The sequence below is a fragment of the Leuresthes tenuis genome, unplaced genomic scaffold, assembly GCF_036924035.1.
Source record: "Leuresthes tenuis unplaced genomic scaffold, fLeuTen1.0.hap1 SCAF_14, whole genome shotgun sequence".
Lineage (NCBI taxonomy): Eukaryota > Metazoa > Chordata > Actinopteri > Atheriniformes > Atherinopsidae > Leuresthes > Leuresthes tenuis.
The window spans coordinates 7,330,486-7,356,314 of record NW_027325368.1 but is presented as its reverse complement, the minus strand read 5'-3'; the positions used below and the strand labels follow the sequence as shown (position 1 = coordinate 7,356,314).

Below are 25,829 nucleotides of genomic sequence, written 5' to 3'. Positions count from 1 at the left end.
AAAATCACCATAACATTTGACCTTTTGGATATTAAATGTCATCACTTCATCAATTTATAGGATTAGAAATGTGTGTGAAATATTGCCATTAACAAGCCAGCAAATTCTTAAGTGATTTTAGTTGACGGGTGACCACAAAATCTAGATCAGTTCATTATCCAACACATAAACTGTTAATGTGTTGGTACCAAATCAACCACAATGTTCATGAGATACTGTCTTCATGAGATTAAGATGGACAGACAAAAACACGAGAGAGCTTGCAGACGGAGAGCAATCACCGCTCTGCGTTCTGCATCTTCAGCTGAATGTTCTTGAGTGTGGCTGCATTTCTCTTAAAAAGATTCCATCGATACAGAGAGCACCACATGTTGAAATGTGGAGACGAGAACTGAAACCGCTGATGCTGATGATGATGATGATGACGGCACCCTCTCCTCAGATTGATTGGAAGCCATATTGCCTCCACTTTCAAACACATACAAGTGTGTGCAGCACTCAGCAACACTTTCTCAGAGGGTTTTCTCTTTTGGAGGACATGCAGTTGTTCAGGAAAGTTGGTGTAATGGTAATGCAGGGTTCTATCCAAATATCGTACACAGCCAATACTAAAGAGATTATGTTGAAAGAGATTAATAATATTGAAAGTTACATAACTGTAGCTTTATCATGTTTTATTTATTCTTAATCTACTGCGTTTGTTATTGATTTCTGTTTATATATTGAAAATCTGCAGTCTTCTTCTAAAAGAGTTGAGAACATTGCATAACTACTCTGCAGGAGTAGCACTACAAGTTTTACAGGAAGTACAATATGCACACAGACATATACAGTTCCCACTCTTCTGCTTCACTTTTAAGCTGTTTTAATGTTTCTGTAAAATATGCAACAGTTATGCCTTCTTGGGTTATGATGGGCTGTTAGGGAGAGCTACGGGAAGAGTGTGCAAGCTGGTACGTCTTTTCAGACTTTCTTTTTTCAAGCACGTTGCTCACACAGTGTGCGACAGGTTACAAATATCAGCAAGTGCATGAAAAACACAAAGACAAAGCCGCGGTCAGTGTATGTCTATACAGCCAACGGCCTGACAAACTTAGTCCATATATTTTTTAATATTTTTTAATTTTTAATTCAAACAAGGGACATTCAGAGTTTCAGAGCCTGCACAGTATCATCCATTTTGCATTTCTAATATCACTATTTTAATTTCTATGACCATATATTTTCTCTTAGCGCATTATCGTTGTTGCTCTTTCCCATAGCGGCTGCAAAAAAATCTTCTCACTCAGATGTAGATTGCAGGGTTCAGCCACCTTTTGAATGATATTGTCCATTTCGATCTGATCTTTCGTCTTTTGCATAACGGGGAGTTTAATACGTTTTTTAATGGGTCTGATACAATATACCTCTTAGTGTGTCCACTTTGTGACAACTAGAACTAACCACAAAGAGCTGCAATCCAGGGTCATGCTCACTCCATAACAAGGAATCTTTGAGCAAAAAGCCCTTCTATCCCTCTATGTGGTCTTCTGGTGAGCTGTGAGGATGCAAACAATGTCAAACTAAAAGAGGTGGATGTACGGACCAAATCACAAAAGTACGCAGTTGGTTAAAAGCTGTTCACAAATATTGAACAGAATCTCTTATACAGCGATTATGACAGAGATGAGAAGCTGTTGAGCTAAATGAGTGTTTCATTTGAAGCTATTTTAAGATGAGTAAGCGCTGACTGCCAGGGGTGCTTACACTCAAATGAAGTGGACAGCTGGAGATTATGAAGCGTAATTACACAGCCATGGCATTCAAGCTAGTAAAAATGGGTTAAAGAAAAATTTCCCACACATACATAGGCCTATGAGAGGGGAGCAACTAATATTAAGTGACTCGTTGCTGATTTTCACATCATGAGTTTGACCAATGACTTTACCAGAGGCATTAATAGCATGTTCTTAATTTTTCTTTGGTCAAACTTTTCTTTGGGCCTGTTTGTTGCCATTTATTCAGGTCGTTTCCACAAGTTATTATTTCTCAAATTCACAGATTCACATTTAGTCGAGCCTCTCTGTTTGATCCTCCTTTCATGCAATATGAATGCACACTCTGCTTCTTCTCATCTGGTAACCAATAAACCAAAATGCTCATCAGAAATAAATCCAGCGTGTCACCTGCGTCTTTACTGTCCCATCCATGTCTCTTTTTCATTATAAAATCCCAGCTGGAGTTAAATTGGAACCAAATTGGATGCTATAAAATAAAGTATGTAAAAACAAGTTGTGCAAATTTCATACTGTCAGCCCTGCTGAGTGATTTCTGTTACAAAGAAATAAATGAGCTATGACCAAATGACACCTGGATTCTCATGAAAACACTGATATACCAATTGTGCAGTTTTTGACCACATTTCTTTTGTTCATGTAAGATGTGTATATCAATAGTATGAGGTCCCACATGACACAAAAAAATTCTGAAGACTATAACAGCAAATACAAAAGTACGTCTTTTTCTTCTTTGTTTGCTCATAATAATCAGGTAACCTTTGATGTACTTGCACACTGTATATGTAGCAGTGTGATGAGAGGAATTTGCAATACATCGAGTATGAAGAAGAATGAATGAGTCTTCTTCTCTATTGTTATTGAAGGTTACTTTTAATGCATCTTCACTATTACACATGTTTTATTAGCAGATCTGTGCATTGTATGAATCTGGTCTTTGCCTGATCAGCAGGGTCAAAATCTTTTCTCCTTTCAGTACAATGAAATATTCAGGAGCTGTTACCCACTATGTTTTCTTTATTGATTTTATTGTAGGCAAACTGACCTAAATATGAACACACTATCTATTCTAGCTTGCTTTAATCCTGTGTTTAGACACTACCATCTTAAGACGTGACATGACAAATGGTTATAGCCTCTCACTCTGGGGGCGGGTTATTGTACATTATTTTACTTTTGCATGTTTCGAAAATAGTAAAATATAAACCACTGTTTGGTTTGCTATCACATGCAAAACCTTTCAACTCCAAAGATGGAAAGACAGCTTTAAATGTAGTTCTGTCTTTTGAAGCAAACTGAAGCCACATCATACTATCCATAGACGTTTTCACACATGAACCCCCGTAAGTTTTTAGAAGAAGGCGCAAAACAGGAGACTTTCTGCTGGAGATGTGCTCCTACGGCTGGAAAAGCAAAAGGCAAAATGGAGAGGTTGGGAGGGAAGTTGGTCTGTGTAGATCGTGCAGGACCCAGGATGTGAAGCAGAAATAAACTGTAGCAGATGATGCTGTCCGGAGTGAATGTTGCATTCTCACGGCTCAGGAACAGCTCCAGAACACTTCAGGAGTCCAGTGCGTGTATGAAAAAAATCTTAAAACAGGAGCATGCACAGAACTGCTGTGCATCTCAAGGTCTGTGTGTGTTTATTAAAGCTCACAGTTTTACAGCTTTTATGCATTTAGCAGACGCTTTTATCTAAAGCGACTTACAGATAGGGTAAGGGGGTCTTGCCTAAGGACCCCTACTGGAGATAGTACCTTTCATGCAGGGGATTTGAACCCAGATCTCCCACATGAAAGCTGGCAATCATACCACTACACTATCCAGTCCCTTAAAAGAAACATCTTAAGCACAAAGCCTGTGATTTCATCATAAAAATGGATTTGATTGGTTTGACTGAAAAACAAAAAGGTCAAAACAGTTAATAGTATGCAGTCCAGATAGATTCTGGTTATTTAGAAAAGGAGAAAGTCACTTTTAAACAAAAAAGACAAAGTTCCTAACTCTGAAAGCTGTAAATAACCAACAAAAGATAAATCACTACTGTCAAAAGAAAAGAAAATACACATTTCTCAAAGGTCTCAAACAGAACAAATTACTCCCATTATGAAGATGAAATAGTCTTACTAATTTCTATAAAAACCATTGAAAGGAGATTGCCAGCTGGGTTTAAATCAGTTTGACAAGCTTATAAGAAACTCCTGAAGGCTGGAGCTTCAGCAGTTAATGAAAAAGTTGCTTAAACTTTATCTTAACTACCAGATGTGTCCTATGAGTGTAGTTTGACCTTACATACAGCTGCTGATGGAAGGAAAATGCATACGTATACCATATTTCTCCCGGAAATCAATTTATAATTCAGTTTTCACTTCATATGTTTGTCTGTTGCCAGGTTCAACATTTCTTTCATTTGATGGAAAATTTGCATACTCCTCTGTATCCAGAATGAGTCATTAAATTATTTCTAATCACTCAGAGGAAATATTAAATGCTTTCTTAGAAAAAATTAAGAATGTTAATGTTAGGCCAGATATGAGTAGTACAAGGCATCACTTATAAAACAAGTACACTTCAAATGTATTCTTATGGGGATATTATCTGAGAGCAAGATAATCTCACCATGTAGAGCCTGATAAGCAATAATAATAGTATCAAAATGAATGTGCATTGTACTTGCAGCCATTATTGAGAGGCCAGCAGTGGAGCAACAAACTCCTTGCACTTTGCTCTTGTTAGCAGTCAGGTTACAATACTTTGACCCATCTGCAGACGAGCTACAAATCCTTAACTGATCACAATAAGTTGCAAAGTCGAGAGGTTACAAAGAAATTGTCAAAAGCTAAAATGAGCCTGATCTGCATTCTGCAGCTGAGAAACACTGAGCAAACCTTCTGAAAGAAGGATTTACATTTTGAGGATGAAGATTCAGGAATAAAGTACTGTCCCATCAAGAGTCACACATGCATGTCCTCATCCACACAAAAACACAAACATGAGCACAAACATGTGCTACTGCTACGAAGGAGCAGCCGGCTGGGAGGTAGAGACCCAGGTCATGCAGGCTCTGGTGGCAGTGCTGTAAGGTGACAGTGTGATTTAAGTCCTATGTCATTGTAAGGTCTGTTATCTACCGCCACTAACAGGGCCGTGCCGATATGCTCCGACAGCCAGAGACTGCAGCTCTGGAGGCAGAGCTGATAACAGAAAGGCTCAGCCGTGCGACTTCCAGCTGCAGTGCGCAATTACATGAATCATATGGCTAAGAGGCAGTCAAAAACATTGAAATTTACATTATCAGGGCTCCTGTAAGACACTGAATGTAGTTTTCAGAAGAGGATGCCAGAATGGATGAGAGGAAAGATGAGGACATCACATGTTCGGATCTGAACCCGGACATCCCCACGACATCACACCTGAGACAGCTGAGTTTTCTTTGACAATAGGGATGATTGAATGATTTGTTTGGTTAGAATTCTGTCTGTAGCATGATATGTTGTGTCAATTACTGGATGAATTTGGAGTCTCCACCTCTATACATACTAAAATAAATATTTTTTTTTTTGCTTTTTAAAGAACAAAAAAAAGCTTTCTGAAGTCTTGCTGCAACTGTTTTGTCACCACCATCAAATTCAAAGCTTTTTGATTAACCTCTTAGAAATATCCATCCATTTTCTATACTGACAGTCTGTTAATTGGGTAGCGGGTGAGCTGGAGCCTAGCAGTCATTGGGTGAAGGGTGGGGTACACCCTGGACAGGTCACCAGTCCATCGCAGGGCTACATAGAGACAAACGAGACAAACAACCATGCACACTCACACACTCCTATGGACAATTTGGAGTCACCAATTAACCTGACATGCATGTTTTTGGATGGTGGGAGGAAGCTGGAGTACCTGGAGAGAAACCACACATACACAGGGAGAACATGCAAACTCCACACAGAAAGGCCCCAGGCAGGGATTGAACCTAGAACCCTCTTGCTGTGAGGTGATGGTGATGGTGCTAACCACCACACCACCGCGCAGCCCCCCTCTTAGAAATTTGTCAATTTTAAGTCAAAGGTGCATGTTGATTGACGTTGATTGATGCATACCTTTCTTTGTTGTGGTAACTACAAAAACAGAAATGGATGGTCAATATTAAATTGGTCCCAGCAAAGACCCTGAGAGGATTCAGCAAATTTGAATTCAAAAGTGTCTGTGCAGAAATCCTTCGTCTTTTTGAGCTTCTCCTAACTTAAATCAGCTAGACTGGGGTGGCCTTCACTGCAATCCCTTTAATGTTGCGATAACCCCTCATCTAATTCTCCGAGTTTAATTTCCACAGCTCTGTCCAGAAATGACCCTGACAGATCATTTGAATCTCAGGCTGAGAGTCGTTTACACGGTCGGCTGGAGAATCAGTCAGCAGCACTGCCATTGTGTTCGCCTGAGTCAAGCAGGCAAGTGGAATCTGCGATGTCGCCTCTCTTCGGCTGCTGGCAGCAATCTGGATAATTAGAGTTGTGTTCGATCACTGTTCCATCTTCTCCAAGCTGATGATTATCCCTGCACCACAAGCGCTTACAGTAAACCAACGAACACGCATGCACAGACACACAAATTACAGTGTAAAGGCAGAGGAGCCGTTGAAGTAAGAGTGTGTGTTATGTTGCTGTGGTCTCAGCAAAGACTTTAATGTTAGAGGATGTCTTTGGTAAATGAGTAAGAAAGAGCTGCGGGGACATATCACACTGTATTAACTCAATATAATGACACCAGTTATTCACTTCTCTCCTTCTGATTACATAAAAATATGCTGTGTTCAAGCTAATTTAAAAGCTGTTTCCATGGACACTCATTGTGCCCCAGTACTGAAATTTTTGCAGCCAAATTTGAGACAAACAGAGAAAAAGAACTTCTCAGTGCTCATCACATATTCATTTGATGTGATTCATTGTTACACCTCGAGAATGGTCTGTGTTACCAATCAGCGATGATTGAAGCGCTGCGTCTCTCCCTGAAGCATTATGTCCTGTAATGAGATTCCTCTCCCTGAGCATCCCTCCCTAATCCCACGCCTCAGTCTGCGCTTTGAGGGCCTTGTGAACAGCTGAGCCAAGCCGAATGTGGACGCTCTACATGAAATTCACTGTTAACCCTGCCATCCTGAATAAGAACCAGACAATGGAGCTGAAATGGAATGGATAGTACGCCTATTACAGAACATGTTAATCCTCTTAAGAAGTTAAGAGAGGCCTAAATGACATGTGAAAGAGACAGGGGTGCAGAGCTCCACGGAAATGAGCAGAAACTAGTCAGAGAAATGAGGTTCATCATAAACAATAGTCCGCCTGCAGCCTAATTCCCATAGTCATTAACCTGCAATTCTCACTGGAGAGTTGATAGAACAGGGAGTAATGTGGTGGGTCTGTCTTTAACTGACAGTGCACAGTTTTACAGCATATTGTATCTTGCCAAATGTCTCCTACAAACAATGATGAAAAGTCTCATAAAAACAGCGCTTTTATTGATCTGCAGCTTGAATCATTTGACCGTTTTCGGAAATACAGAATGTGCCAAGACACTGTCGGTGAAGTTGGGAAAACAGTTTGGATTTAAGGTCTTTAGCAAGACTGCCGGAATCATGCTATATCATTAACTAGATTTTCCCCAGACCAGCATTTGGCTGATGTCTATCCCTCTAAGCTTTTTTTTTAAAAAGGCCTCCAATGTCATGACTAGAGGCAAAGTTAAGTAACTTACTTTGATAAAAACTCATGAAAGGGAGGCTTTGAAACCAGAAAAGGCACAGGGCATTAAGCACACCATCTGCATCAATAAGGTCATAATTAAGTAAACAGAAGAGTAGATAGCAAAGCAATGTGGAAAATCTGTCAGTAGGAAACACTGGTGATCTGTAGTGGAATTCAGTGATTTTCAGCCAAAAAAAGAGAAACAATCACTGAAAAAGCTGATTGTAGTTCGGCTCACCTGTCTTTTCCTGTCTCCTTCTTGAAAACCATGTCACAGTAGTTCATCCTGTCCTCTGTGGTGACATAGATACGAGCATGGGGGTAGTTCTCAGATGCCTGTCGCAGCATGTTGTACACAATGCCCTTCCCGTCCTTCCTCATGTTTCGCAGCGGCCCCCACACAACGTAGACGGTGTCGTTGCTCTGGCCGAAGAAGTACTGCGGCTTCTGCAGCAGCAGAGGGACGCTGGTGTGGGAGACCACCCTCAGAGTGGTTTGTCGGCCAACATCATGCTCAAATCCCCGTGTGGGAGCATTGTTCATCCTCCAGATGCACGGAGAGCGGTCGATCTGCGGGCCGGCAGCTTGTCCCAACATCTGACCCGAGCTGGACACGATGCTGCACAGCTCACATTGCAGCTTCAGGGGCTGGAGGAGAGAAAGCAGCTCAGTTACGAATGGGAAAGTCTTTTAATTTTCTACTCACTACAGAGCAACAAATCGAGATGATTCAAGTTAGTTGAATTGTTATTGCAAAACTCTACAGACGCATTTCTTCATAAATCATTGCCTACAGATGATGATCGTTTACAGAGTTCTAGCAATCAATACTGTACACTCAAGTCAGCAAAGCTTGAACCCAATTAGCACACAATCAAACAGGTGGAAACAGTGAAAGAGTCATTGTTCACACACCGATCAAACCTTCAATAGATCGATCAAAGGGTCTTGTGTCAGCTAATTTAGCTTTGGAACACTGGAACCCAGAAGATGTGAAGGAAGAGGACGACAGAGAGGGGGAGGAGAGGGAAGGAAGTTCCAGATATACAAGAACTAGACCAGGCTGATTTTTCGTTTATTGTATTCATTGTTTCCATTTCATCAAATTCTGTTAATAATTTACAGTATATTTGTTTTGTTGTTGTGAATGAAGGAACAAATATGTAAAATCGTAAAGATTTGTTGTGTCTTTTATTGTATTCATCATGAGTGTTTTTATGGTCAGAACTACAAGCAACATCTCTCATTGCCATTTTCTAAAGTATTGTGTTGAACTGAGTGTGCGAGTGTGGGAAACTGAGGATAAGTGTGAAAGAAATGTGTTTTATCAATCGACAAAGATTTGAGGGGCAGACAAGGTCAGCTCCACATTAATTTGACTATTTTCAATACTGTCACAGAAAGCTTCATCTAGGCCTAGTAAGAAAAAGATGTTGGTTGGAGGTTTTTTTTAAGTTGTTTAAAAGTCTGTATAGCTGAAAACAACCTGCATCAGACAGGAGATGCAGGAGAATAAAACTCTTGAGATATAAAATCTCTTTTTTTTAAGTGTCCTATCCAAGACAGGCAGTAGCTACAACAATAAATGACTGCATGTACAAATCACATGAAACAAAACAGCAAAGCTCTCAAAGCTACAAACATCACAAACTATGAAAAAAGCATCATTCACAGCAGCCATCCTGAATAAGGGTGGCACTTAGATGCTGATGTTCTCACATCTACAGTGTTTAAATTATTTTGTGAAACCAGCTGTTTAAGATTGAGTAGTTTTGGAGCTGATGCCAAGTGTATGTGGCAGCAAATTTAAACGGGAAGACAACAGATTTCTGAACTTTTTTGAAGAACTTAGATCTGCTGGCAGCATGACAGAAGGCTAAGAATACCTTAGTTAACAATGTGCCAGTGTTTGAGTCTATAGGCAGACCATCCGAACCCGATAATAAAACGTACAGAAGTGAGGGAGAGTTTTAAAATTTGTGATGGACCTCAGTGTTCTGTGGTAGATTTTATCCGGGGCATGAAGTCAGTGCGAATAAACATGCATATAAATGACATCACCATAATCCAGCACAGATAATAGTTTTTTAGGTTTTTAAAAATCCACCCTGCGTCTCAGTTTACAGTCTTTTTGACAAAGTCTCAACAAACAAATGACTGCATGGCTCACTTGTAGATGCAGGCAATAATGACCCATAATTAGCTTCGAAGACAATGAGAAATTTAGTTGTTGGGAGACGAATTGAAACGGTGGCAGTGTGTTGTAGCTTAGTCCTAAACATGAATCCTCTAAAACCTCAACTTAATAACATTATAGGAAGTAACAGAGTTGTTTTAATTGTTTTCACGTTATTGACTGAACAAAACCTACAAGTGAAAAAGCAATTGTTGTTTATGGGTGTTGAACTTGCATCGAACTGCACGAACTGAACAAGCAACATATTTTTGTAATTTTGACTGAAGGAGTGAAAAACTTTGATAACTTGCATCTTTGTCCTAAAATGACTATAAATAAGTCCCAAGTTATGTCTGCTTAAGTTCTCATTCATTTTTGTCAGAGTCCAACTTAGGTATTAAGTTAAAGATGTTTAATCCGAGTTAAGTCTAAATATATTTAGATAGAAACTAAACCAAGTTATATCTGCTGTAAACTGAGATAATACCAAGTCTCAAGTTAATTCAAGCAAATCAAGTGTTGAGTTGGTCAATTCAAGTCTAAATGAGTTCTAAAGTAATTGGCACAAGACGAGCTCAAGTCTCTAATCATAAAAGCCGAGTCTGAATGGATCGGGAGGGTGCAAGTCAAGTATGAAATTACATGAATGAATAGAGTCAAATATGCAGGCAAAAGTCAAAGCTCAAGTCAAAACTAATTTAGACAAGTCTAAAAGAAAGGTTTCAAGCCAAATTCAAGCTCAGGTCTGAAGTCACTGTGGTAACTTTTAGGGTTAAGTTCACATCAACAGAGACAAGCTGAAGTTTCAAGAATACATATTATTAACAAAAAATCACAGTTCATCTGAAAGTCAATGTCAAACTTTTTAAGGTCTGACTATAATAATGCCTCAAAATCAAGCACATTTAATAAGCAATTTAGAGTTGTTGCAGTTCTACCCCAATGTGTCCATTTTTGTGACTTAAATGAGCCTTGATTCAAAGTTTAAAGTTTAGAGATCTAGTTAAAGAAACAATAAGAAACCTGTAACTTCCATCAATTCTGATAGTGCAGCTTCAGCAGGGCCGTGCAGCAGTTCACAAAACAGCCATAAGACAGAAAGGTAATTAGAACAGAGACCCAAGTCAAAGGGAATATATCACAGTGGAAAATGCTGCAGTGCCTTATCACTTGTTTTTATAACTTGAGAACGTTGCCCGCACATTCTCAACTACTGAAAAGCTGAAAGTGCAAAAAAGGTGGTTGAGATATACATCTCAAATCAGTCTGAATTTATCAGAAAAGGAGCAATTACAGTGTTACAATAAAACATGTTTATGTAGGTGACTTCCTGTGGATTATTCAATGGAAATCTGTAGTAACAAGACAGAGAAAGAAGATGACCTTCTAACAAGTGTCTATTTTAACACAAAGTAGGACTTTTCCTAACCGGGAAGTTAGATTTAACGATCAAAATGAGCAGTTCAAACTAATCATCCCACAAAACAGGAACCAACTAATTTGTTTCAAAACCAGGGTAGGATATGTAAGATCTCACATGAAAAACACCAATTTGCTATGTGGAGAGTCCAAAACTGGTGATCAAAATTGCCATTTTGTACAATGCTGTAGGAGTGAAATTAATGATTTACACACTGAGCAAAACGCATAGCCAGTAATGAGTTTCAAGTCTTTCATACTGGATACAAAAGCTGCTGCATGATATGAAAGCCTTAAAGAAAAAACGAGTGCAGAGTTGTCAAAGTGTACAGCAAAATTCCAGGAACATCCTCAAATGGCCTTTTCGTTCTGTACAAGGCTTGAGCTCAGCCAATTTTTTTCTGACCCTTGTCGCCCTCTTTTTAACGAGTTTGAGGTTCTCCCATCAGGTCGCAGATACAAGGCTTCTAAGTGCAGGACCGACAGACTCAAGCACCCATCTGTCCCTGCAGCCATTGGCTTCCAGAACAACCAATGACCGTCTATTTTTACATTTTTATTTATATTTCCACTCTCATCTCATTGTTTTTAATCTTGCACTTTACCCACATGTTGTTACTAGTTTTATTACAATTTATGTATTTACTGTTGTTCTGTCAATGCATGTTTTCATGTTGAATGGCAGTCTGTCAGTGCTGCTACACAGTAAACATCCCATAGGGGGACAATAAAGATCACCTTGAACTGCTTTTAAATGACAGCTGACTGTATATGAAGGTGGCATGCTGGGATTTTAAGTCGTGTTTCTTGTTGATAAAGAAATAACAGACATTTAAAATTGTTTTGTGGCATTTCAGCCAATCCTCTCTTTTTAAGAGGATGAAGAACAATTCATCCATCCATTTTCTATTCCCGCTTAATCCAACTCAGGGTCGTGGGGGGGCTGGAGTCCATCCCAGCTGTCAATGGGCGAGAGGCAGGGTCCACCCTGAACAGGTCGCCAGTCCATCACAGGGCACAAGAGAGGAAATTATTCACATAAATAACTCCAAGTTAAAATATTTAAATATTATATATTTTAATCGCTGCGCCGTGTGTCACCTACACTCATATGTCACTAAGTAGTCTTGTACATATTCTTGAAGACGTTTCAGAGTTAATCATTTCCTGAAAAACACTGAAAAATGTTCATGACTTGACCGACATTTGGGGAGGTGTCCTAACTTTACCTCCAATAAAAAGCTTTAATCAAACTTCTGATTTCAGCAGAGCTGATGCAGAGCGGTGGGAGAGGCCTGATCAGGCCACCAGAGCTGACTAAACAGAGCTTAGTGGGCTTCATATCTTGTTTTTACCAGACAGATATGTGTATATGTGTAAACTATTAGCACTGCAGCTGTTTGATTGGAACTGTAAAAGTTACTTTAACTCGGGAGAAAAACGAGCATTTTTTCCTACATTTCTTATGTTCACAGGTCTCAATATAGGCATTTTTGGAAAAATTGGCAATCGTCTATATCTCTGTTATAAAGACATTTTGTTGAATTACACTGACGTAAACATAGACACTGGTATCTTTGCGAATGATCAGATGATTGTCGGGTCACTGCGATTAATCACCAATCACCAAAAATATCTTTATGTCTCATGTGCAGGTTTATTGTCATTATTACATCACTGTATTTGTAGTTTCTCCTTGCTGCTCTCCTGACTCTGCTTCTGTCTGAGGTATTTCTTCCCCCTGAGAAAACACTTGCTCACAGGGAATCTTTGAGTTTCTTCCAATAACATTGTAAGCCCTTGACCTTATTATGTAAAGTGCCTTGGGGTGACTTAAATGGTAATATAGTGCTATATAAATAAAACTAGATAGAAATTAACTGAAAAAATCTAACATTTAACAAAAAATAAAGAATAAAAAGTTATTTTATTTCTGTCAATCAAATTAAATTAAACTACTTTCTGATATATACTTTATTTCCACCTCATCTTATGATACATTATCAAAGATTTTATTTGTTAGATCAAATTATTAAATTGATGTTCTGGCAGAGTGCAAGTCTGGTCGGAATATTAAATAAACTGCCTTTAGTAATCATTAATAAAAAGAAAGGGTCCATCATGGTTTTACAGGCCTCCATAATTTTATCCAGTTTCATAAAACGGATCTGCCAGGAGAGGAAGAAAGCCCTCATCTGAAGTAGGAGGTTTACCGAAGTGAAGCTAAAAAGTTTTGTTTTGATAAGATTAAACTTAAGTGAGTAAAGTTACAAAAGAAAAAAAAAATATTGTGCACTAAGCCTCGTTCATCATTTTCCAAAGAGAATAACTGTAATGTTACTGGTTTGAGACTAATAGCATTTTTGCTGCCTTCCAGTAGCAAATATAAAATCATTTCTGTGTGTTCTGTGTTTAATGAACAAATACATATGTAGTGAGTTTCAGTCTGCAAACACAATCCCATAAGGCATTCTGGCAAATTCTATTGTAACCACTTGGCTTGTCTGCTCTCACGACTCATTGGTGTGCTTACACAGGATCAGCTTCTTATAGAGCAGACAAACAAACTAACAGAAACTGCCGATTTTCTTTCTCATGAAACATGATTTGTCTGTTAATCACTCCAGCAGAGCTTCCTGCTATTGCTTTTTCTCTGGTCTATGGATGCAATCAGAGGTTTAGAAATGATCCCAGGACCTGGCTGCTAGTTCTCCAATTGTTGGGTGGTTGAGATACACAACACGGCTGCCTTGAACTGTCAGCAGCTCATCCATCATCACCTGCTCCCCTCAGCCCAGCTCATAACTCCATCACGCCTTTCAGCACACATAGATTGGCTGAGCTCTGTGGGGAACACTGAATGTGAGATACACGACTCTGACTGGAAACTGGACACTGAGGAGCCTTTGACCGAGGCATGTCACCTACTGATGCTGCAGGGGAGCTGCTCAGCAAAAAGTATATAAAGTTGATAAGGACAACTTTTTCCTCATTTTAAAAGTAAAACTAGTGCATGTGAGAAGTCACAGCCACAGAAATAAAACAGCTGTGCACATTATTAAAAAAGGAAATGTGTAAAAACCTTCTCTAATGATTAAAAACCCTCCTGGAATATCTTAATTTATCATCTAGTTACCAGTAAATAAATTAAATCTCTCTTCAGCTGTGATTTGTGTCACAGTTTCACATTCAAGATGGTGCTGTTTCAGTTAAGCATGCAGTAATCCCAAACAGAGTACACTTGTGTAATCCCAATAATTCTAGCACTCTGATAAAGGCAAAATCTACTCAGCAAAGCCTCAGATTTTAATGTTCGGCTGTGTTGAAAATAAAATGTGCTATTTAAAAAAAGCAGGCTTAATGCCGGAGACACATCCGTCATTGATGTAGAGTACTCGGGTGTTAAGTTAACCCTAACAGTCATTAAAATGCTCTCAACACGTTTCATTAATAAGCAGTAATGATTGCATTAACATGCCAAGTATCAGTGTCTTCCTGGGACTAAAATTCCTTCTGCCTAAAAAAGATACTTGATTAGCTTCAGCCTTCTGCGTAGGCAAAGTGATTCATTGCAAATACTCCTGTTGGGCAGGTTTGCCTACACCCGCGTTCTGTTGCATGTGTGAAGCACGGTCTCTGACATGAAGTTAGCTCATTTCAGGATTCAAAAGAAAATATCAGCAGCAACAAAGAGTTAGACAGGGTTTAAATTCACGTGATAACAGTCTTGGGGATTATTAACATGTCATTTGGTTGTATTACGAAGGAGATTATATAAGTACATTTTACCAAAATGTCGTTAATTCTACATCTACATCCATGTTGGTTCTTTTTCTGCAGTCTGATATCACAAAAGTCATAAAAGTTTTTGGGGGAATTGTGTTAAGACTATTCAGATAAACTGTATTTTATATAACACTACTCACCTTTTCTGTACTGTTGCACTGTTTGTTCTCCTCACCAGTTTATGTAGTTGAGTGAAATAAAATGAATGAACGAAAACATCTATAAAAACTGATATGTCCATAAAAGTATACTTTTACTGTCATGAAGACACTCGTTTTTGTTGCGTGCAGATGGACTCTTTCCTTTTATTTGGTCACAAACCTGCAGCATCAGACTGTTTCACCGATTTATGCATGAGGCACAGCGGCTGTAATTTCTTTTATTAGTTTAAATTATTCATTGGAAATCATCTCCAACTTGAAGGACATGATAATCAGAATCTAACCAAGATGACATTTAATAAGTTTCCTCACCTCAGACAAGTGAGCTGTCAAACACACAGCCACAGTTTAGAAGCTACCGTTAATCATCTGCCACTCAGCAGTTGCTCTCTGAATGAGTCCTGAGCCACATCACAGCAGTGAGCATTAGGCCTCTTCGTAATTAACTGTAATTAACTTAATTTGCATTACTAATCTTATCAAACTAAACCTTACAACCAATAGGCCGAAGGGGAGGGTCTTGCAGTGTAACTGTCAGAAAAAGCATTGTACATTTGCTGTGGTACCTGGTTAAATCTATTTCCATGTATTTCATCTCAGCTCAGTCAAGGAAAAGAGGAAGTAACATTGGTTAAAGGCAAACTGATTCATTATTCAGTGATGAAAATTAAATATTCAGCAACAAAACCTGAAATTCAGGCCTCATTTGTATTAACGAAACAATGAAATCGACAAACAAAGTCGATGATAACTAAACTTATTTAGATCTTTATCCCCTTAAAAGCACAGAGCGAATAAAAGGCTGTGCTCCCAACCAAGACTTTAATACACAAAGTTGTACCTGTAACATGTACAGGTCTCATTTTTAAACAGAACAGGCACAACCAAAAAATTCCTACATATTATTGCTTTACCTGTTGTCGGATCACCCGAATCCACCTGATGTGATTATGGGTGATCTTATAGAGGTGTTCCATGTCTCTGTGACCTCTGACCTGAGCAGCAAGCTGTATCTAATAGTTGCTCATATTATTAATATCAGTTAAAACCAGACGCAGAACAGCATTTGTGTGTAATTATTTACATATTTGACTGTTATAAATTGCTAAATTCTGCACACTATAACATGTTAAGGGGTGGCTTCCCTCAGTATGTTTTGATTAATGAATAACATTACATGTAGCATGCTCAATTAAGTCTTGTTCTATTCAAAGTTCCCATGAAGTGGCTAACAGAGTACCATTTGCCTCATTTGCATTTTTGTTTATTTTCAAAGCAACCAGAAACTCGTATTTAGGCAACACCCACCATTCTGCAAGCTCTACACTCTCAATAAGTGCAAAATATGTAGCCTATATACCCCCTACTGCAAGATGAGACATCAATAATTGTACACATTTTACATAAATAACCAAATCTAAAGTAAGTTTAAGAATAAGTAGAAGACAGGTGACGCATTGTGCAAGACATGATGTAGAAACTACGGATGTAAAGATTAGCCATTATTAATCAGGATCCAGTTTTAATGTTAAAAATCTCCAGTGCCAAGAGACAAAATACTGCAGGATGCCCAAGATCTACATTCAGAACAACATGTCTGTCTTCAGTTTCTGTTTTTCAACATATGTTTTTTTTTTAAAGATCTTAAAGACCTTCTGGTGCCTGTCTGACATATCATCAACACATAAATATTTATGTGTTATATCACATAAATTAGACCCTCTCAGTGTCTTGTGGTAAATCCAAGTAGATGCAGGTACAAAGCATTAATCAGGTCTGGCTTCTCAAAACATACTATCAGCTAAAAGTCAGCGTCAGTGGGTCCACACCATTACTACCACAATGAAGCGCCAAGTGAGCATGAACACTATTTAAATAGCATTTCAGTCAACCCAACCACCAGCTCAGATGTAGCTGTAAAAGCAATGTATCCTTCCTACTTTGTCACTTAAGAGGTTTAAAAAAAAAATGCAATCTGTGCAGCAGCCAAATTTACAGCGCAGAGGCGGTGTGGTTAGCACCGTCGCCTCACAGCACAAGGGTTCCAGGTTCAATTACCAGCTGGGGCCTTTCTGTGTGGAGTTCGCATGTACCCTGCCTCTCGTCCCACAACCCTAAGTTGGATTAAGTGGGTATAGAAAATGGAAGAAGGATAGGAAATTGGACAAAAGTCTGACTAAGCTCAGCAGATCTGAACATTCATCAGAGGTCACAGATGTTAACACAGCTAGAAAAAGACTTGGACATTAAACTCAGCAAGGTAAAAGATATTTACACTATCTACTTTCAAAATTATTGCTAAAAATATACAAACCTACGTTATTAAAAATGACACTTTGGTGGCATGATACTGTAAATACATTAGAGCTACAACTAGAACACAAACGGTCTATTTTATCAAATATCTATTTAAAGGTTGTAATCCAACACCACATTAAAAAATTAACAACTGAAATCAGACTGCATTGAATCATATTGTTCTATTTATCATACCTCATTTATTGACACACTTATGACTTGATGCTAGAGCAATGATTAAAGTAACAGCCACTACCCTAAAATGAATTATTACTGACATATCTGACCAGACACTTGATAAATGGGCTGCTTGATATTGATTTTAACTGTGAAGAAGATAAATAAACTTCACATTTGTAGAATGCAACACTGGTTGAGTTGAAATAATTGTCCTGGCATTCTTTTAGCTGTTAGCTTTGTTTTTAAAGCTTGGAGGATCACTTTTGATTGACAGCTTGATTCTACAGATGTTGAGTCTTTACTAATCAAGAAAAACGTTGAAATGGAGAAACCATGTTCAGGCAATCTCCTGTTTAGAATAAGATGATAATACACAAGAAGTAAAGGTACAAAGACTTCCTTCCATGTTTATAGTTTCCTTTGAAGAGAGACAGGATTTAAAATGTTCCAGTCCAAATGAAAATATTGAGTTTCTTTCCCTGGTGTGTGATAGACCAGAGGTGTGAATGTAAATTGCCTCAAGACAAATGTTTTGTATTTCTCCTGAAAAGTAGAGCAGCTACTACAATCTATCAAGCTTGGAGACAGACTCAATCAAATGTGCAATATAAGGCAGACTGTTCCCATGCTACCAGGTTATGCATAATACATGCTTGTGAGAGATGTATAATACTTCAAATGACACCTCACCGTGGATCATGCCAAAAGGCCTTACTGTCCAAAAGAAATATGCCAGCCTCTCGAGGTGTTGTTGCGTGCTTAACAGAGGTTGACAGCTCACACAACAGACCTTCTCTCCAGACGTTATCACTCACAACACCCAGAGCAGGGTCATAACCTTGACCAGACCTCCACAATTCTGTTCATCCTTTATCAGAAATTTTAGGAACATGCAGAGCAATTATGACACTCATATTAAAGCCAATCACGTTAAACCTAATCACGGCCCTCTCTGGTTTGCTAAAAAGTGTCCACTAATGGGGGGAATCTGAGCCAAAGCGAGGCCTTATTCTGAGAGGCTGTCTGTCTTTTCCAATGATTTGCATGAATCTCCACAGGGAGAGGGCACTGATTTAAGCAGGCTTGTCTGAAGGCAGAAGGAGGTGCAGACGTACAGATTGGTGTAATGCATGATTGCCTCTGGGCCCATGTGCGTGGATGAAACTCTCCAGAGACAAAAGGAAGGCGCCGCGCATTAATCTGCCAATATCAGCCTGCTGAATATAAGGCATCCACTTCTAATGAAGGACCAGCGCATCCATTGCAACTCAAAAAAACAGACTACATACTGAAAGGACAGTTAACAAATCCTTATCCGCCTTCACTTTCTGTTACATGCATCTCTGCTGGCAAAATGTATGATTTTATTGTGTGACTTCTTAATATGCTCCAGTGTGAGCACACCTCTGGTGGGCTGCCTCCCTAAACAACAAACATACAGTTTGGCATTTCCATTTTGATGTGGTGGGAATTAAAAGGCTTTGATATTTCAATTTCCATAAATTTTGAGGGGAACATGCACCACGTTGCTGTTTGAAGGCAGAAGAATACGATCACAGACATGGTTGTTTTGATTTACAAAGAAATAGTGCACACAAGAGGCATCAAACAGGCATTTTCAGATCCATCACAGAGAACCCGATACAACGAATTAAAGAAATTGTTAAGCGGGTGCTGCGTTTTCATGAGTGAATTTCAATATGCTGTCATTATTGAGTGAGATGTGATGACAGGTTATTGTCAATAGAGAAAACCATTGCACCATAAAAAAATGAATGACACAAGTTATGACACTCGACATGAAATGCAAAAAATGTAAAAAGGTTTCTTGTGAAACAGAAGAAGCTGGTGCTTTCATCTTAAGACTGAAGTAGCAAAATTATTTGCAAAGCAAGAGATACAAGAGAAGAATGTGATGTTAATGATGATGTTAAAAGCTTACGCAATCACAAGTTCAATGTCAACGAGCACAAATACAACAGCTGTTTTAGCATTTATACAAGTTTGCCCCAATCCCTCAAGATTGTTAGACTGTTAACATTTAAGTTAAATGTGACCATTTTGTCCTTTTTTGCAATTTATTTCATACACTCACATCTGCTTATGATTAACACATTGGTAGTGACATGCTCAGAGACATGTTTTAGTTAACGACTCGGATCTGGATTTTTTTGGGGGGGATTTTTTATCATTTGAGTAGATTGGTAAAGATGGAAATGTTTCAATCTGGCATTAAAAATTTTTGGTCTGCATCAACAAAAAAAAAAACAGTGAAGGAGACTGAAAAACTGCTACAGTAAGGTTAAAAACCATCCAAAGCTTTATGAAAACCTGAAGGATGGTGAGACATCATCTTTGAGGAAGAATTGTGGTCAGAAGAACATCTTACATCTGTGATGTATGACTGTGACTGGAGATCACCTAAAAGGATTTGTGAATTCTAATCGAAGAAAATCAACAGTGGACTCACAGCAATATATAATAGGGAAAGAACATTTACACACACGCACATTTACCTTGTGCTAGAGTGATAGGTGCATTAGGGTAAAAAAATTAAATAAAAAGGCAGATGAGGGGCTGCCTGCCTGATGCACATGCCTACGGGGGCAGCGTTATGATCATGAGATAATAAGATAAGATAGATGAGATCATTTTACAGGATTGGCCACCACCTTAATCTCAATGAGAATCTGTGGGCCTCGCTAGAGAAGACATTGCACAGCGGTTTGACTGTCCCAATACCAATACAAGACCTCTGCAACTCTGGATGGAAATAAACATTGTGACATTGCAAAAGCTCATGCCACAGTGAATGCGTGGTGAAATAAAAGCTCATTTGGTGTCCCACATAATATTAGTGTATGTACAAGCAGAGGATGGATCTGACTGAGAGCCCATGACTACTGCGCATGCACCAACTGTTGTGACCAGTCAGTCACATGTAAACTCCACCCTAAGGTATACTCTACTTTCTCTTAATAATTCTTAAACTGCATGCGATATTTAGAGTATTTTCAGCGCCAGATGTCAGTGTGAATTTTATTTACAAAGCACATTTAAAACAAAATGAGTTGAACCGAAGTATTGTACAGTTAAATGTTAACAACCCAAGACCAATAAAACACTAAAAGCATAATCAGGTAGACTGTCTGAAATGGATGATAAACCAGGCTAACAGTAATAAAACAGCATTCCTTATAAAAACACAATAAAAGTGCATATGTCCTTGAAGGTAGTGTTTGAGGCTCACCTCCTGTTTGGGAATGCTGACATAGCCCAAGTGAGGCTTGAAGGCTTTGTACGTCTGCTTGGAGAACATCCAGTGACTGCTGAACGTCTGACCAAACACAGGCTGCAGGAGGAAGTAGGGCTTCTCGGAGTAGTTCACCACAACCACAAAGAGCGATACAGCCACGATCAGACTGGTGGCGATCAACGACTTCCTCTGTGGAGGGAGAGAGAGAACATTAATGACAAGTCTGACACACAAATAGATAACGTAACCTGGGAACCAGACCGATCTGGTCTACAAAGCTGTTTCTTTGCATTTGCGTGTTAATAATTTCAAAACACAGCAAGGTCAAACCTCAAAGAAAAATGTTTTACTAATGATACAATGTAGGGATTAATTGGAGTGCATCTTACAAAAGTCACCTAAATAATATCTGACCAGGGAGATGAGCCCTCCGACTGCACAGAGATATTTCCAAAGCAGCAGAGAGACTTTGACAAAAGTCTTAAATTCAATCATTATGTTTTTGTTTCAACACTGGTGACTCACAGTAATATCTTCCCCTCACTTCAGATGTATCAAGTAGAACAGAGCTCTCTAAAATCCTCCTTCATATACAGTCAATTTGCAGAGATTATCAGTTAATCTGCTCATTGACACACAAGATTCACTTCATCTAATGCGTTTGAGCGATCACACTTTGATAAAACTGAGCTGTTTCTTGCAAAGTTCTGATTAATTTTTTATCGCTGACATAGTTATGAGCGTGGATGTTGGTCGGTAGTTTGAAGTAGTGGTAGTAGGGCCGGTGCTGTGAGGGAATCAACCCAGCGGTGATTTAGGGTAGCACAACAACAAAGCGTGCAATAATGTAGAACTTAATTCTACATTTGGCTGCAGCGGTAAAGCTCTCCTCACTATTATAGTCCAACTATTTGTAAAACTTTCATTTGAACACTGGGGGCCACCAACTCCCTTCTTGGAGGAAAATAGTTGTGATGGGCAGCCTGGTTGAAACTGCCAGAAGGATAGAAAGGAAGAATTTAGGTAGAATTTAGGAAATGTGATTCTAATGCTTCAAACAGGAATCCTGGTGCTTTACAGGAAAGACATTTTGGTACATACTTGGAGGTATGAACAAGAGGTTTCTTTGGTATTTATGCACTCAGATAAACTGGGGACATAGGAAATCATGCGTTGAGTCTCCTAGCCAGTAGAATTAAAAAAGAACAAATTGATCAATAAAAACAGTAAAAATCTGTAAAGAAAATGGCAAAAATATCATGACTATGTACAATGTACAAGAAAAAGTCAAATATCTACATGTTATTTAAAAAAGCTATAAGCTCTGCTCCTTTCAGGACAGAATTATCAGTTACAAATTAGCTGTATGGCCATTTTGAATGGAGGACTTTTTAGCTAAAATTAGCTTTTATCTCAAAGCAGCACTCTGCCTCAGTACAGCCCAGGGACAAATTAAGCAGAACTATATTCTAAAGTTGGCACTGGCTCAACTGATTGAAAATTTCCGGCCCGTTACACAAGAGAAACGCTTGCTAAGTTTGCCTGACTTTCTTCCAAGTTGACTTCAATGCTTTTTTCTTGGCATTCCTGTTCCTACTCAACCCAATGGCTTCCATGTTGCACTGACATCAAATCAAAATTGTGTGTTATAAGCAGATGTAAAAGATACTTTTTGTGTCTGAGATTTTTTTCCATAACAAAATTACTGCTGGGATAAACTAGCAGCAACACTGGATAAAACTCTCTGAATACATCCTTCGTATGGCTTCACGCGGCAGCGAGAATGGCTCTCGACTTGTTTTGTTAGAGAGGATTAGAAACCTTGCTCAGTCTGCATAATCTGCTTTTCTATTTCACCATTTCTACAAATAAAGCAACAGCTGGGGCAGCATTGTTTCATACGCCACAGAATCTGGAGGTAATGGGTATTGTTGCCCTGCAGAAAAAGCCGAGGGAGATGAATAATGTATAAGAGATGGAAGAGGAAAGGTCTCACAGAGGAGAAGGTATTGGCAGGGCAGAGATGGAGATCAATGCACAGACGAGAGAAGGAATGAGACCAGGGTGAAAAAATATCAGTATGCTACAACATCTCAGAGCCTGAGGGTGATGATAGATTTCAGCAAAGCCAGAGATGTTTAATTTTCTTCCCTTTTCGAGGAAACTTCAATACCTACCTTCTAATCTGACAAACAACATCAGGGCAAAACTCTGGACTTTCAGGAAGTTGGTGTTTTGCAAACACTTTGAAGTTATCTGATGGTGAGAAGATTGGATGCGGTGCGTGGTAATGGTGAGACTCCCATCGCCAACGTGCCTGTGAGCTCTGAGCCCCAACATCAAACGTCCCAAGGGAGGCGCTGGCGGCTTTGCTTCACAGAGATGAGATCAAACAACTGCTGTGCAGCGGGGGTGGGCTTGAAAAAGATGGTGACCATTTGCTGCTCTGACAGGCTATTACATTCACCAGTTGCATATATGTTACATCACCCATCATTTCATAGCATACTGCTCATCTTTAATCACAAACAGAAAGGTCTCAACTTTAATCTTTAACAAAACTCCACAAAGAGAAATTATTTTTCCACTCTCTACTTTAATTATGTTAGAAAATAACTGAAAAAAAATGAAGACTAGTCAGTCTGTCCTATTTCATTTTTTTTTAAAGAAATGAAAAAAATGTCAGGTTACTCTCTGAAAATGTGCTGTAAGAACCAGTCATCAAGACTCCATTAAGGAGCATGAAACCAATTTCTTGAAAAGCAAGAGGGTTCCTCAGGAGGGAAGAAAGAAACAACCCTCAGCTCAGTCTGCACAGCTGAAACATCCATCTGCTCTCATGGGGACAGAAAATTTCCTCGTCTCCTTCAACCTCAACCTGGCCACAAATCACAGGGGAAATGATGTGTCAAAGTCTGCAGGCGATCGGAGGGCCTGGCGTGGGCGTCGCGGGACGCTGAACCTTCAGTACCTGACAGACTCAAAACTCCTTTCCTCAGCCTCTCATCCATCAGGGCCATCTTAACTCAGCCTGTTGAGCCGTGTGACACAGAAGTCAAAAGGTTCTGTGTTGAGGAAGTGGAACAGTAAGAGAACAGAACTGCCGAACCCATCAGAGAGGCAGCAAAAGGCTGTAGAGTTTGAACATTAGAGCTTCCTGTCAACATTAAAACCTTTTGCTTGAAGAATATGACTCCATATGCAGCTGAAACGACCTTGTTTTCCACCATCAGATCAGACAATGATGGCCATTAACTGATCTGCTATTTATGGTTGTAGCCCTGGGACTTTTTTATTTAATGCACACCGACAAAAGCTTGAGAGGTTATTTTTGAAAGTGCTAAACGCCTACACTCTGATGGACTATTGATCTCAGTTCTCAGATTGTGTGGGATCATTGGGACCTGGGACACAAGACAGCCATAATTTTCCTCTAATCTCTGCTGCAGCAAGTCTGTGTGACCTGACTACACATAGGAGAAACGAGCTGAGAGTTGTTTGTGCCAATGAACAAACTGCAAGGTGCAAAAATTGAGAAACAAGTTGCGTATAATAATAAAGTACAATCTCTAAAGAACAGCCCTGTATTCCATTTCATGTTACTTTCTACTTCTACTCCACAATATTTCTGAGGTAAACTTGTACTTGTTTCGAAACTGTACTGATTTGAAAACTTTATTTCTGTTTGTTTTAGGCAGAATAATTACCAGATCAGATCACACTGGACAAACATCAAATAAATCAGTAATAACATTACTTTAGCGTCAAAGATTATACAAGTAAAGTTTGGAAAAAAAGGGTTTGGAGTTTGAAGGCTAAAAATATCTGAACTTGTATAACTGTTTAAACATATTCTGTTAATGTTAGTGTTAAGTAATCAGTAATCTTACATAAAGTAAAAAAAAAGAACTCAATTTAAAGTCTGCAGACAAGTGAATGAGTCAATTTTTTTATTGCTTTCTCCATTTGAACTAATGAGATGGCTCTAAAAATAATCCTTAAATCAACAGTGAATTATTTGTTAAGCAAGGCTAGTTAGCGTTTAGCTTTACTGCTCTATTAAGAATTAAGATGTAGCTGTTAATTTATATAGGTGATAAAGCAAATTCATTTCTTAGGGTGTTCCTTTGGGATATTAATATATAGTTTTACTTTTTCAGTTATAGGGGGAAACGTGGCTCAAGTAGCTTTAACTTCTTTGAGGATCTCCATGGTAACATGCGCCCCAGTGGCAAGAAGGATCTCGGGAAATAATTAGAAAACAGACACTCTGCTGAGGGCTGCACGGAGGTGTGTTTGTTAGCACCGTCGCTTCACAGCAAGAGAGTTCCAGGTTCAAGTCCCGGCAGGAGCCTTTCTGTGTGGCGTTTGCATGTTCTCTTCGGGTACTCCAGCTTCCTCCCATCATCCAAAAGCATGAATGTGAGGTTAACTGGTAACTCTAAAATTGTCCTTTGGAGTGAGTTTGTGTGGTCGTTGCTCTCTGTGTGGCCCTGTGATGGACTGGCAGCCTGTCCAGGGTGTACCCCGCCTCTCGCCCAATGACAGCTGGGATAGGCTCCAGTCCCCCCCCGTGACCCTACAGTTGGATTAAGCTGGGATAGAAAATGGATGCATACTGTGCTGAAAAGATAAATACTGCTGTTAATTTGCTCAAAAGAATGCCAAGCAATACTCCAGATGTAATTGATTATTTGATCCATAATTTGGAATTTCAGATACAACAAATGAGTTTTGACTTCGTAATGCAGGTTTGATCCGATGCCAGAATCCTCAAAATGGTCCCACCACCTAAACCCCCAGTCTGTAAATGTTTTAAATAAAAAACAAATGTAATAAAATGTCATTAAAATCACCCTTATTTCTATGTTTTCAGCCTTCTTTTGTCGTATTTCAATATTTTCAGTAACCTTTCCAATGGATAAAAACCTAATAATTTATTTGTTTATGTCTTTGTACAAACAGTCCAATTCTAAGTCTAAAAATACTGGAATTTGTATTTTTTTAAGTACAAATCTATGATATTTTAAACCTCAATACAGC

At 39.0% G+C, this 25,829-nt stretch overlaps 1 protein-coding gene across 1 annotated transcript in view; it reads right to left on the bottom strand.

Annotated features, from left to right (window-relative positions):
- Positions 1 to 25,829, bottom strand: part of st6galnac3 (ST6 (alpha-N-acetyl-neuraminyl-2,3-beta-galactosyl-1,3)-N-acetylgalactosaminide alpha-2,6-sialyltransferase 3) — a 95,341-nt gene that overhangs the window by 39,648 nt on the left and 29,864 nt on the right. The window contains exons 2-3 of the mRNA XM_072363115.1: positions 20,781 to 20,975; positions 7,749 to 8,158 (exon numbers count right to left, since the gene is read on the bottom strand). Of these exons, the coding sequence (XP_072219216.1) occupies positions 7,749 to 8,158; positions 20,781 to 20,975 (605 nt within the window). The remainder of the gene's footprint in view (positions 1 to 7,748; positions 8,159 to 20,780; positions 20,976 to 25,829) is intronic.